General features: G+C 41.0%; 1 protein-coding gene across 3 annotated transcripts; it reads left to right on the top strand.

Annotated features, from left to right (window-relative positions):
• The first annotated feature begins 3237 nt into the window (after positions 1 to 3237).
• On the top strand, positions 3238 to 12713 carry LOC103026600 (G2/M phase-specific E3 ubiquitin-protein ligase-like). 3 transcript variants are annotated; one of them, XM_049470767.1, is made up of 12 exons: positions 3238 to 3444; positions 4403 to 4545; positions 7076 to 7135; positions 7239 to 7316; positions 7399 to 7677; positions 7781 to 7951; positions 8042 to 8337; positions 8460 to 8769; positions 9365 to 9543; positions 9764 to 9936; positions 10546 to 10760; positions 11053 to 12713. In XM_049470767.1, the coding sequence occupies exons 8-12, from the start codon at positions 8613 to 8615 to the stop codon at positions 11115 to 11117; spliced, it is 789 nt and encodes a 262-aa protein (XP_049326724.1). In that variant the 5' UTR covers positions 3238 to 3444; positions 4403 to 4545; positions 7076 to 7135; positions 7239 to 7316; positions 7399 to 7677; positions 7781 to 7951; positions 8042 to 8337; positions 8460 to 8612; the 3' UTR covers positions 11118 to 12713. The 3 variants fall into 3 exon arrangements, with proteins under 3 accessions (XP_049326724.1, XP_049326725.1, XP_049326726.1); XM_049470768.1 differs by having other exon boundaries at positions 4403 to 4465; XM_049470769.1 differs by lacking the exon at positions 3238 to 3444 and having other exon boundaries at positions 3568 to 4545.
• Positions 12714 to 13341: the final 628 nt, after the last annotated feature.

The raw sequence follows: 13341 nt of genomic DNA on the forward strand, positions 1-13341 counted from the left end.
GAGCTGCTAAAGTAACGTGCAGTAACGGGGTGTCGGAAATGGTAACGGCGTTATAGTTACAGTCATAGTAATTAGTTAGATTACTCGTTACTGAAAAAAAGTAACGGCGTTAGTAACGCCGTTAGTTTTAACGCCGTTACTCCCAACACTGGTTGCTAGGTGGTTGCTAAGGTGTTACAAGGTGGTTGCTAAGGGGTTGCTAAGTGGTTGCTAGGTGGTTGCTAAGGAATTGCTATGGTGTCCGTGGTGGTTGCTAAAGTGTTGCTAGGTGGTTGCTAGGTATCACAAAAACCGTATCACAATATGGATTTTTTTAAGTTATCCACGTTCCTAAATAGACACCCAATGTAGAAATGATGTAGAAATACAAAAACTTCTTCATAAAGGAAAAAAAACAAAGTTTTGTGCTAAAGAAACACTCAGCCATACATGAATTAACATTTTTAATGTGTGCATTAGAGAGAGAGTTCCATATAAATGTATTTTATTCAAAAAGCACAAAAGGTAAAAAATTAAATATGGATGTATAATGATCAAAAACAAGTTAAATGAGGAATACTGTCACGTGGTCCCTGTCTGTTCTCGTGTTTCTGTGTTTATTTACCTTTTCTGTGCCTGTCTCTGCTTGTGACTGTGAGTGTGTCTCCCACGTGATCCGTGTTCCTCAGTGTTTCTTGTTCTCACCTGTGTTCATTTGTTACTCCGCCCCTTAGCCCCAGGTGTTTTCTTGTTTCCCGTGTGTGTGTTACACTATTTATAGTCCGTGCTCCCTTTCCCTCGTGTCGGTTCTTGTGCTTTGTTAGCCTGTTATGGTTGCGTCTCTGTGTCCCGTGTTTCTTGTTTTCAGTTTAGTTTCAGTTTATTTGTTTATTTTTGTCTTTTGTTTATTGTTTAATAAAATCTCTCGCATTTGCATCCGCTCTCCTCGTCCCTCCTTCACGCACCGTGACAGAAGAACCGACCAAACAATGGATGCAGCGAGTGGCGTCTACCTGGGTTCCAGATTGGCGATCCGCCGCACCTCCCTTTCTCGCGGCGTGCTGGAGGAGCAGCCTTCTCCTAACTCCTCAGCTAGCCGGCGCCGGAGGAGGAAAAGACGGCAGCGGCGTTCTCAGCGCTCCCGCTCGCCAGAGGAGGATCCTCTCAAGGGGGGAGCACTTTTTGGGGGGGCGCACCGTGTTGGCAGGGACGCAGGTTGTGAGGAGTCTTATTTCTGGGACTATGTAGACTTCCTCACACCTGCGTCCAGCTCGGAGGAGGAGGAGGGAGATTACCTCCCTACACCAGCCCGTCGGCCGTTGCCTCCAGGGGCAGTTCTGCCTCCCGCATGCCTTTGTCCGCCCTGGTTCCTGAGCGGTCCTGAGCCGATCTTCACCGGCGACCCAGCTCCCTCTGAGCCGGTCTTCACCGGCGACCCAGCGCCCTCTGAGCCGATCTTCACCGGCGACCCAGCGCCCTCTGAGCCGATCTTCACCGGCGACCCAACGCCCTCTGAGCCGATCTTCACCGGCGGCCCAGCGCCCTCTGAGCCGATCTTCACCGGCGACCCAGCGCTCTCTGAGCCGATCTTCACCGGCGACCCAGCGCTCTCTGAGCCGGACTTCACCGGCGACCCAGCGCTCTCCCAGCCGGACTTCAGCGGCGACCCAGCGCTCTCCGAGCCGGACTTCAGCGGCGACCCAGCGCTCTCCGAGCCGGACTTCAGCGGCGACCCAGCGCTCTCCGAGCCGGACTTCAGCGGCGACCCAGCGCTCTCCGAGCCGGACTTCAGCGGCGACCCAGCGCTCTCCGAGCCGGACTTCACCGGTGGACCAGCGCTCCCCGCGCCGGACTTCACCGGCGGGCCAGCGCTCTCCGCGCCGGACTTCACCGGCGGGCCAGCGCTCTCCGCGCCGGACTTCACCGGCGGGCCAGCGCTCTCCGCGCCGGACTTCACCGCCGGGCCAGCGCCCTCCGCGCCGGACTTCACCGCCGGGCCAGCGCCCTCCGCGCCGGACTTCACCGCCGGGCCAGCGCCCTCCGCGCCGGACTTCACCAGCGGACCAGCGGTCACCGCGTCTATTCCTGTGCCCGTGGCTCCCGCCGCCACGCCCACTCCCAGGCCCCGCCTTTCCAGGCCTGCTCTGAGGCCCCCTGACTTTGCCCCCTGTGGTGTACCCAGGCTAGCCCCACAGACTTTTTCCAGCCCTGGGTACCCATCTATGTTTTTCGTGCCCCTGTCTCTTCCTGTCATGGTTCCTGTCTCTGTCTATGTTCCAGTCTCTGTCCCTGGTGGTTTTTCTGTTCCACCGTGTTTGTTTCTGTCCCTCTTACTGTTTTCATCCCGGTCCCTTTGCCCAGTAATGTCCAGTCCCCGTTCTCTGCTCAGTCTCCTCTCAGGTGTCCTTTGTTCTAGTCTTGTGTTTTGTTTTGTTTTTGGTTTCCACCCTCTCCTGACCGGCTCCTGGGGGTTTGTTTTTTCGCGCCCCAGGAGTTGCGCGTTAAGGGGAGGGTTCTGTCACGTGGTCCCTGTCTGTTCTCGTGTTTCTGTGTTTATTTACCTTTTCTGTGCCTGTCTCTTGTTTAATAAAATCTCTCGCATTTGCATCCGCTCTCCTCGTCCCTCCTTCACGCACCCTGACAAATACCTTAAATTCTGAATGAGTTAATTAATTTATTGCTAAGATATATCATAAAGAAAACCCAGCCATATATGAATTTACATAGAAAATGAATGCAGGTCATTTTTGACCCATGTGTGCATTAGAGGGGTATAGTGAAACAAAAATTGATTTTGTTCAAAAAGTAAGAAAGGTAAAAATAAAATAACAATGTATGATGACCAAAAACAAGTTAATTGAGGAATACTATAAATTCTGAATTTCTGAATTAATTTATTGCTAAGATATATCATAGAAACCCTCAGCCATACATGAATTTACATGGAAAGTGAATGCGGGTAATTTTTGACCCATGTTGCGTATTAGAGGGGGTGTGCATATCTTGCACACCAAAGGGTTAATTAAAAGTTTCTGTAACTATATCATGTTATATAACATGGACAACAGTGGCTTATAGTCAAATGTGGCCTGTATATGTACAAATAAGTTTCTAGTGGGTGTGGCTTACATTCAGGTGCGTTCAATAGCCCGGAAATTGTGGTAGATATGAGGAGACTATGAAAACCCTCTTTAGTTCATCCCATCTTATACCTTTTGTTTTTTTACTGTCCTGAGTGTCCCATTCTTTATTTTTAGTCTGGCTCAGGGTTTAAGGAAGAGACATGTGGATATGATAGAAGATGGTGTATGTGGGAGCAGCAAGTCCTTGACCAGGGTGACTACACATCTGCGGAAAGTGTGTGGACGAGCAATAAGGCGATATGAGAGAAGAAGGAAAATGAAAGTTGGAGGGAGGAGAGCTTTTGTTGCAATTGATGAAAGCAAATTCAGACACAAAAGAAAGGTGAGTTATTTTGAATTCTTGTTGAATTTTTTGTTTAATAACATGTGCACAGAGATGCATAGTAATGAAGTAGAACTACTTCACCACTGTACTCTACTGGACTATTATTTTTACTATACTACTGTACTTAAGTACTAAAATACTGTATCTGTATCTACTGGAGTATTATTTTTACTACACTACTGTACTTAAGTACTAAAATACTGTATCTGTATCTACTGGAGTATTATTTTTACTTCACTACTGTACTTAAGTACTAAAATGCTGTATCTGTATCTACTGGAGTATTATGTTGGTGTGTGTAGGTGCGCGTGTGTGTGCGTGTGGTTGTAAGTGCGCACCCGCGTGTGTGTGTGTGAGAGAGAGTGCGCATGTGTCTTCTGATTCACTCGTTTTACTGCCTATTTTTTTTATTGGCTTATGCAGGCAATGGGTGTAGACAAATTAAATGAGAAAGGAACATTTTCAACATGTTTTTGTTTATAAAGAGTTAAGCTCAGTGTTTTAAGGTGCTAATCATTTGTTTTTACATAAGAAACACTTGTATCTGGCCTTTGACTTCTTTAGTTTATTTTACAACAGTGATAAACCAACTAGTCACCTTTTTTATGCTGATTTGGTTAAAATATCCAAATTTCTTGTTGTCAGTTGTGTTTAGCTTCTCTATTGGCAGATTTGTTTAGAGAGTTAATGGAACATTCCGTGTACATGAACTCTATCCTGTTCATTCCCAATACTTGTACTTTACTTTCAGTATTTGAGTCGAACATTTTAGAATGAACTACTTGCAGTACTTAAGTACAAAAAATGTTGACTACTTTAGTACGTATAGTTCTTAAAGAACACTTCTACTCAAGACACTTGTACTTGTACTTTTACTCAAGCATGGGTCTCTAGTACTTTATATATGTCTGCTTGTGCACAATCGACTGCTGACTAATGTTTGTTTGTTTTTTAGTATGGACGTGGGAGGCGAGGGCCTACATGGCGTAGGAGCTCATGGGTTTTTGGCATGCTGGAGGTGAAGCATTCAAGAAGGCGCCCCATTTTAAAACTTGTGAAAAATCGTTCCAGGAGGTGTTTGTTGCCAATTATAAGGAAGTATGTTAGACCTGGATCTCATGTAATTAGTTACTCCTGGGGTGCATACAACACATTGGCTCAGCATGGCTATATCCACTATCAAGTCAATCACCAGCAACATTTTGTACATCCTGGGAATGGAGCTCATACCCAGCATATTGAAAGAGCCTGGCGAAATTATAAAGAAGACATCTATAGGTACAGAGGTAACCTGACTGAGAAATCCCTAAAAATGAATTTAAGGTTTATAGAGTGGAATTCTTGGCTAGGAAGACAGCACAGGAATGGAATACTTGGCCGTTTGTTTAAAGATATTAGAGCATGTCACAAGGTTTAAGGGTGAAAAAGTATACCATAAGAATATGTGTATTTACCCCCTTTTTAAACATAATTTGTAGAATAAGGTCTTACATGTTAAATATATATAAATTAACATACCACTTCAAAAACCACTAGAATGTAATCAAGAGGAAAATGGATAATCACAAGTGCTTGAATTGTCGCACCAGGAGTGACGGAGTTAGATCATCCAAAAGCAGTGTGAAAGACTGGTGGAGGAGAGAGAGCATGATGCCAAGACGCATGAAATAAAACTGATTAAAAATCAGGGTTATTAAAACCACCAAATATTGGTTTCTGAACTCTTAAAACATTATTATAGTTGTTTCTAAATTAATATGAACTGCTTTTGTTTGCATTATTTGAGATCTGAAAGCACTAAAGCATCTTTTTCATTATTTTGACCATTTCTCATTTTCTGCTCTAAATTACAATATTTGTATTTAGTATTTGGGAGAAATATTGTCAGTAGTTTATAGAATAAAATAACAGTGTTCATTTTACTCAAACATGTACCTATACATAGTAAGATCAGAGAAATAGAAAATTTAAAGTGGCTTGGAAGGGTCAAGGGGGCGAAGGCAAGCTCCTGCCCGCAAGCTGCTTACCCCAATGAAAGCTGTCCTCAGCTTTTCTCATTGTATATATATGTAAGTTCAGTCATGCATGCTTGGTTGTGTCAAAAAAGAGATAAATAATAAACAGTAAACCGTTTCACCATTGTGAGAAATTCTGTTTTGTTTCGAAGTTGTATGTTGTTCTTTTTGAAGTGCTTATTTGTTGACCTACATGGTAAGAACTCAGTAAAACCAGAGAAATAAGCTCTGCTTTCTTTTACAGTCCTTTTACTCCTTTATTAAGCAGAAAGTTCTGTTAGTTACACAGTGTTTTACATGGTACTTACAGAAGGATGTTCTACAGAGGGCTATTTGTTGAACTACATGGTAAGAACTCAGTAAAACCAGAGAAATAAGCTCTGCTTTCTTTTACAGTCCCTTTACTCCTTTATTAAGCAGAACGTTCTGTTAGTTACACAGTGTGTTACATGGTACTTACAGAAGGATGTTCTACAGAGGGTTGTTTGTTGAACTACATGGTAAGAACTCAGTAAAGAGAAATAAGCTATTTGTTCTCTGTTATCAGGTATTGTCCTTTTATTTTTAAATCAAATAAATAGAGACTGATTAAAATGAACAGTATTGGTACTTATCATCATATTACTGGGGTAAGTACCTCACACTTACCTGGTTATTGTCTAGAACATGTGAGGTATGTCAGGGTAAGGAAACTGTATTGGTACTTATCATCATGTTACTGGGGTAAGTACCTCACACTTACCTGGTTATTACCTAGAACCTGTGAGGTATGTCAGGGTAAGGAGACTATATTGGTACTTATCATCATGTTACTGAGGCTTGTACCTCACACTTACCTGGTTAATACCTAGAACCTGCGAGATATTTCAGTGTAATTAAATTGAACTGTCCTTGTTCTTACCATCTTGTTAACCAACATAATTACCTAGTACTTTGGAGTTTGTACCACCCATGTACCTTTTTATTACCTAGTTCCATTTCAGTGTAATTAGGCAAGACTTTCCTGGTACTTACCATCTTGTTACCAAAAATAATTACTTAGTACTTCCGAGTTTGTACCTCACTATTACCTGATTAATACCTAGACATTTCAATGTAATTGGGCAAGACTTTCCTGGTACTTACCATCTTGTTACCAAAAATAATTACTTAGTACTTCCGAGTTTGTACCTCACTATTACCTAGTTAATACCTAGAACTTAGGGTACTGTAAAAGAAAGCGTTACCATTGAACCTGGAGTCAAGAGAGTGAGGTACTGTAAACTATTAACCCAAACTCATGTTTTTGACATTCTGTCCACCATATACTACCCTATCATCACACCGTTATTGTGTTGCACTATTTGTGATGTAACTCTGTCTCTGATTGTATGCATACAGTTTGGGTATGTGGAGCAGTAACTAATCTTACCAAGTTATGAAAATGTTCATTTTGCAGGAGAGTGTTTCCATGTTTTGATTTGTTAAATCTTTAAAATCTTCACCATTGTAAGAGTCAGAAAACACCTCTCAGGACTATTAGGAATCTTGATTTTATTGCCTCTTCCTAATGTGTATTAAGATATTTATTTATTTCCTAGGTTTTATTTTTTTATTTTTCTGTGATGTTTTAGCAGCAACAACAGGAGACCGTGCCATTGGATGAGAGTACTGAAGCTCAGGTTACAAATCAGGTAGCCAATTTTGAAATGATAAAGGTATTTATTAATTTTGTGAACAATTTCTGTGTATCATTAGATGTTTGTGAGAAATGCCATTTTTTATGTATTGCTACAGGCTCTTCAAGAATGGAGACAAGTACGTGCCCAGCAAGATGAGGAATATCTTGCAAGTTTGTTGATGGATCAGGAGAAGGTAATGATTCATTTTTTTCCATTCGTACAACTGACATTCTCCTACAGAATGCATACATGTTTTAATTGTGTTCTTGTAATAGGAGTTGAAGGAACGAGCCTATCAGGCCTGTGAGGAAAGACATCAAAAGGTGAACTGTTATGAACTGTTACGAACTGTTGTGAACTGTTAGTTTGAACCCGCTGTGTGTGTTTGTGTGTATGTGTAACTTCTAATGAGCGAAATCACATTTCACATTATTGAGGCAAGACGTCAGCGAGTGTATGCATATGAGGAACCCTCCGATGGCACATTGCTCAAATTTAAATATCCCGATGGACACATCCATATGAAGAAATTCATCTTGTCAGAGCCAGTTCAGGTAATGTGTGTTCAGCATGAAAGAATATCAAGTGTGTTGTCAGTGGTTTAGTGACAGATTGGACAGGTTGGTTGACACATGTATCTGTTTCACATCTTTTTAGATGTTGTTTGACTTTGTGGGACAAGATGATATTGCCAGTGAGATTTTTGTGGTGCAGGACCCCATATCATCAAAATCTATTGAGAGCCGTTCCACCGGGTCAATAATAGATCATGGCATAACGGCATCCTCAACTTTGTATGTGCTTTGGCTTTCAAATTTGGACGTACAGGTGAACACGTGTTGCATTCAATTTTGTCTCAATTGAAAACAGAGTGTGTCGGTTTTTGCAGGCTAATGTTTTGTGCATTTTTGTCTTCAGGAAATTCTCTCAAATCAACAAAATGTCGTACACCATACATCTCATGGTCAGCCACCACCGTCACTGATGTCCGTCCACTCACCGCTGTCAGAACTGCCCGCCCGCTCACCACGGTCAGAGCTGTCCAGCCAAGCACCACTGGCAGAGCCACCACTCCCTCTGTTTCCACAATCGCAAGAATTTCTAAATCTTTGCGATGAACCATCATTACAGACATCATCTGCCGAGGACCCAATTATTGTTCTTGATGAAGACGAAACAGCCTCACCAACTCACCTTCAAGGACCTGTGGATGAGTATGTTTAACCTTTTTTGTGCATACTATTTTCTGTATCCTGTTGTGTGTGTGTGTGTATAATAAGTTGTTTAAACATATATAGTGCCTATTAATAAAATGTGTTAACTTCTTTTGTTGCAGGATTGATCTGCAGACCATACTCAAAAAAGTTGGCCACCAGAGTTGATGACACCTGCCCAACAAGTAACCAAATCAATGTTTGCAGAAATAGTGTTTTAATGTGTAGCCTGCGGGCATTCAAGCATCGGCTCTTCGACCCAGAAGCGAAGTTGGATGTTGTGTTTGTTGGTGAAGATAAACAGTGCTGAAGGTGCGATTGATGATGGCGGCCCAACAAGAGAGTATTTAAGGCTGTTGAGGAAGGCTATCCACGACTCTAATATTTTTGAGGGACGTGAGGGAGAGCGACAGTTGTCCCTTGATACTCAAGGTAGGGAAGCTAAAATTCTCAGGATTGTCCTCATTCACCTGCCATGATTTTAGAGATTTGTAAACCAATTTAAAGATGATATATCCTACTTGTCTTGTTTTTTCAGGTGGGCAGGATTCAACCTGTTATTTTCAGGACTGACTGACTGTTTTGCCTTGAATTATACATTTTTGGTTAGAATAACTATTTTTAAGGTGTGTCCTAGTTATTACCTCAAATTTCTACCTTCTGCTTGTAAATTTTCACAACAAGGCAAATTGGTTTCACAATCAGTGTAGCATCCTAAATGAACAGGTTGATTTCACACAAGTAGGATTGTTTTGCACTAGCACTGCAGGTTTCTCTCTCACACTCCCCCCCACAAGTACGCTGTTCTACTGTGTCCGGTATTGAATTTAAGTTATACTTACTTAATGAAATTGTGAGAACTGTTATTATAATGCGTTATATTATTGCTAATGTTGAATAAAGAAGCAGTCGTTCTGGTTGTAAAAAAAATATTATGATGGGTGTAAATAGACAGTAATTTCAACTTAATATCTTTATGAACCCTCATGCAGCAGAGCATTATTTTTCCGTTTTGTCTTAATTATAGCTCTGCAGAATAAACTGTACATGTGGGTGGGAAAAATGGTTGCGGTCTGTGTGATCCACGGAGGAGTTGGCCCACACTTCTTTTCTGAAAGGCTGTTCCTCCAAATATGTGGGAAACAAACAACCCCGGCCACTGTGGATGAAGTTGGTGACCACACTTTCAGGGAACAGCTAATTAAGGCAAGTAGAAGAAATGTGTTAAATAATTGAATGGACATTACTGTGACACTGCCCTGTTTGTAGTTAGCGTTCTATTTCTTCAAACGTGTTCAGATGCAAGTGGAAACACACACGCACACACCCAGGTCTGACGAGGGCCAGACTTACAAGCCAATTTGGATTTACTATCTTTTACTCTTTCTTTGTGTTTATTTCTCTTCCTGTCTTCTTTTTTTTTTAGATACAGCAAGCAGCGACTGTGCAAGAAGCGAACTTTGCAATTGGAGAGGCAGCTGACAGCATGAGGATTTTAGGTTCCTTGAAATACGTGTCCAGCATAGAGCAGAGGGACGCCCTTGTCCAGTCAGCTGCAGAATACTTCCTCAACGGGAGATTGGCGACTGCCCTGGACCAGTAAATAAGTCTTTCACTTTTCTCATTTATACCTCTTCTCATTGTCTATAAGTCGGTCAATGGTCAATGGTCGTAAATATATTGCAGATATGCCAGAGCAGGTGTCTTTTTTTCACAATGCATTTCTGCCATGCTGAGTTTTGATTGGTTAAAGCACTTAACCCGTTCGCTACCTTCTCGGAAGGGAAAAAACATCCTGTCCTGAGTAAATAAGCAAAAGTGACCCGCATTAATTTTCAATGTAATTCCAAGCAAAGATGGAGGTTTCTTACAACATCTAAATCAACTATAGTTAATCCTAAAATAGTTTGATGCGTGATTGTTTGGGTTGTGTTTTATGTACAAAGGCTACAGTTAATACATGGACTCAAACACCATTTGAGAGAATTGTTTAAATGGTATACATATCTTGAGTTCTATAAGTACCTAATAATCACAAGTGGTTAACCAGCACTGCCACCTTTTTCATATGAGAAATGAACTGCAAGTTTTCTGTAATCATTGTGGTATGGTTTGACATGGCATGGTAGTTTGGTCACATCCAATCAAACATACGTTGATTTGCATGAAAACACAATATAAAACACTCATTGTCACATGTTTTTATAGGTTTCGGGACGGGTTAAAAACCCTTGGGCTACTGGATGAACTGCGAGACAATCCTGATGTTTTCTACAGCATGTTTGTTGCTGACGACCCTCCACTACTGGCAAAGGACCTCTCCAGCTTGTTTAAAGTCGACTTCTCTGTGCAGCGCAGCAACGACAGAAAAAAGGAAAACACGACTATATGCTACTGGCGTGACTGGATGATTGACACTGAAGGTATGCTGTTTATAATTGCATGTATTCACTTACTTGCCTCACTACCTCGCTGGTGCACAGTCATGTTGGAAGAGGAAGGGGCATGCTCCAAATTGTTCCTACAACCTTGGAAACATTTTGGACAATTCCATGCTCTCAAAGCTGTGGGAACAGTTTGGAGCACGCCCCTTCCTCTTCCAACATGACTGTGCACCAGTGCACCTAGCAAGGTCCTTAAAGACATGGGTGACAGAGTATGATATGGATGAACTGCACAGTCCTAACACACTGAATCCTAACCTGAACCCAATAGAACACCTTTGGGATGAATTTGAGCAGAGACTGAGGCAGGCCTTCTCAACCAACATCAGTGTGTGATGTCATCAATGCACTTTTGGAAGAATGGTCAAAAACTCGTATAAACGCACTCCTCAACCTTGTGGACAGCCTTCCCAGATGAGTTGAAGCTGTAATAGCTGCAAAAGGTGGACAGATATAATTTTGAACCCTATGGGTCAGGAATGGGATGGCAGTAAAGGCAGCAAGTTAGCGAGTACTTTTGGTAATGTACTGTATTTTAAGTAGAGGTTAAGAGCCCGACCCGACCCATATACTGTTACCATGAGCCCGAACCCGATTTAAACCCGACATTTTTTATTAAGTAGAGCGTTAAAATGGAGCTTTTTAAAAACACTTTCGGGCCGTTTGAATGAGCGAAATCTGCATTGTTACTATCAACAACTAACCTCTGACTTTCCTTCACATTGGGTCAAATTTAGCTCACCTGAAGTCATTTTTCTCCTCACTTCAGAAGGCTCCATTTTCTTGGAGTTGTAGCTACAGCGCTGCAAGTCAATGTGTAATTTTAAGGGGCCCAATTTACTGTTTCTCACCGCTTTTTTAAAAAGCTTTTTGTTACAGTTGGAGAGTGCAGTCCACTCACAATGGAGAATGTTTTAGAGTTTGCCTCAGGAGCCTCAAGAGTTCATCCCCTTGGATTTGGAGTACAACCACAAATTAAATTCCTCCATGAGGGAACCGTATATTCCCAGAGACAAACACATGTTCTCAGCCTGCCGCTCCACTCTTCGTACAAGGTCTTCAACAGCACATGATGGATGGGATTTTACAAGCGCCAACATTTGGACAAGCATGATTTGAGTATTGACACAATGCCACACCAGATGTGTCGACTGGATTTATAAAGTTCTGCCACCTTTATTTTTTTATTTAATTTTTTTTTTTTTATTGGAAGCTAGTCGTGACTTTTTTTGGCCAGGCTGTGGGGTTTGTCATGGTGCTACACCGCTTGTGAAATTATTAGTCTAGTTGCTTGGAGGGTGTACCCGAACATGTTAAGTCATTAGCCATACCCATAGAAAAGTTACATTTCCTTATACACATTTTTTTTATGTTTATATACAGAATTTTGCAAGCTCCATTTGTCACTAATGTGATGGAGTACAAAAATGATTTGCATGCATCCAAGTCATAGGCCACACCAAACATCTGTTATTTCACAAAAAGAATGTTTTTGTTTGTTTGTTTGTTTATATTATTAAAACGGTCAGGGTAAACTGTTTTACTGACTATTATTTAATTTCTATGATTTGTTATTTCCATTAATTATTCATGTGCAACACGAGGTGTAATTTGATGCCAAACACAGTATTATGTGTTTGTATATAAGGAGTTGTGCATTGTAATAAATGTTGATAATAAATAATGAAAGAAAATGTACTGTCATTTATTCGTCTTATGTCACGGGGTGACAATAGTCAGTGGTGAAGGTGGCAACTAAAAACGTTTTTATTTTTTTCTCAAGTGAAGCTTTTAGGTGATGGACTTAAACTGAGACTGGTGGTTTTAACGAAGAACTCTAATAGACGATTCTTTGGTTTTAATATGGACTAATGAACTAAATTGCGTGCAGGTGCAAAGCAGGCTATCTATAGACGTGATTGGTGCCAAAACAGTTCCACTACCATTTGAAAGAGTACAACATAGGCTATGACTCCTGCACGTTTGGGCAATTTTCACTGTATTGTTTATTTTATATTATTTTATTTTATTTTTTATTTATGCTTAAAATTAAATTTCTCATGATTTTCCCCTAATGCCAAAACAGTTCCACTACCACTTGAAAGAGTACAACATATGCTATCACCTCTGCAAGTTTGGGCAAATTTCACTGTATTGTTTATTTTATATTATTTTTTATTTTATTTTTTATTTATGCTTAAAATTAATTTCTCATGATTTTCCCATAATGCCAAAACAGGTCCATGACCGTTAGAAATAGTCTGTCCTAGGCTAGACTTCTGCAAGTTTGGGCAGATTTCACTCTATTGTTTATTTTATATTATTATTATTTTTTTTATTTCTGTTTAAAATTAAAATTTTCATGATTTTCCCATAATGCCAAAATAGGTCCACTGCTATTTGAAAGAGTCTGTCCTAGGCTATGACTCCTGCACGTTTGGGCACATTTCACTGTTTTGTTTATTTTATATTAATTAATTTATTTATTTTTTTTATGCTTAAAATTAATTTCTCATGATTTTCCCATAATGTCAAAACAGGTCCATGACCGTTAGAAAGA

Source organism: Astyanax mexicanus, chromosome 22 (genome assembly GCF_023375975.1).
Source record: "Astyanax mexicanus isolate ESR-SI-001 chromosome 22, AstMex3_surface, whole genome shotgun sequence".
NCBI classification, from domain to species: Eukaryota; Metazoa; Chordata; class Actinopteri; order Characiformes; family Acestrorhamphidae; genus Astyanax; species Astyanax mexicanus.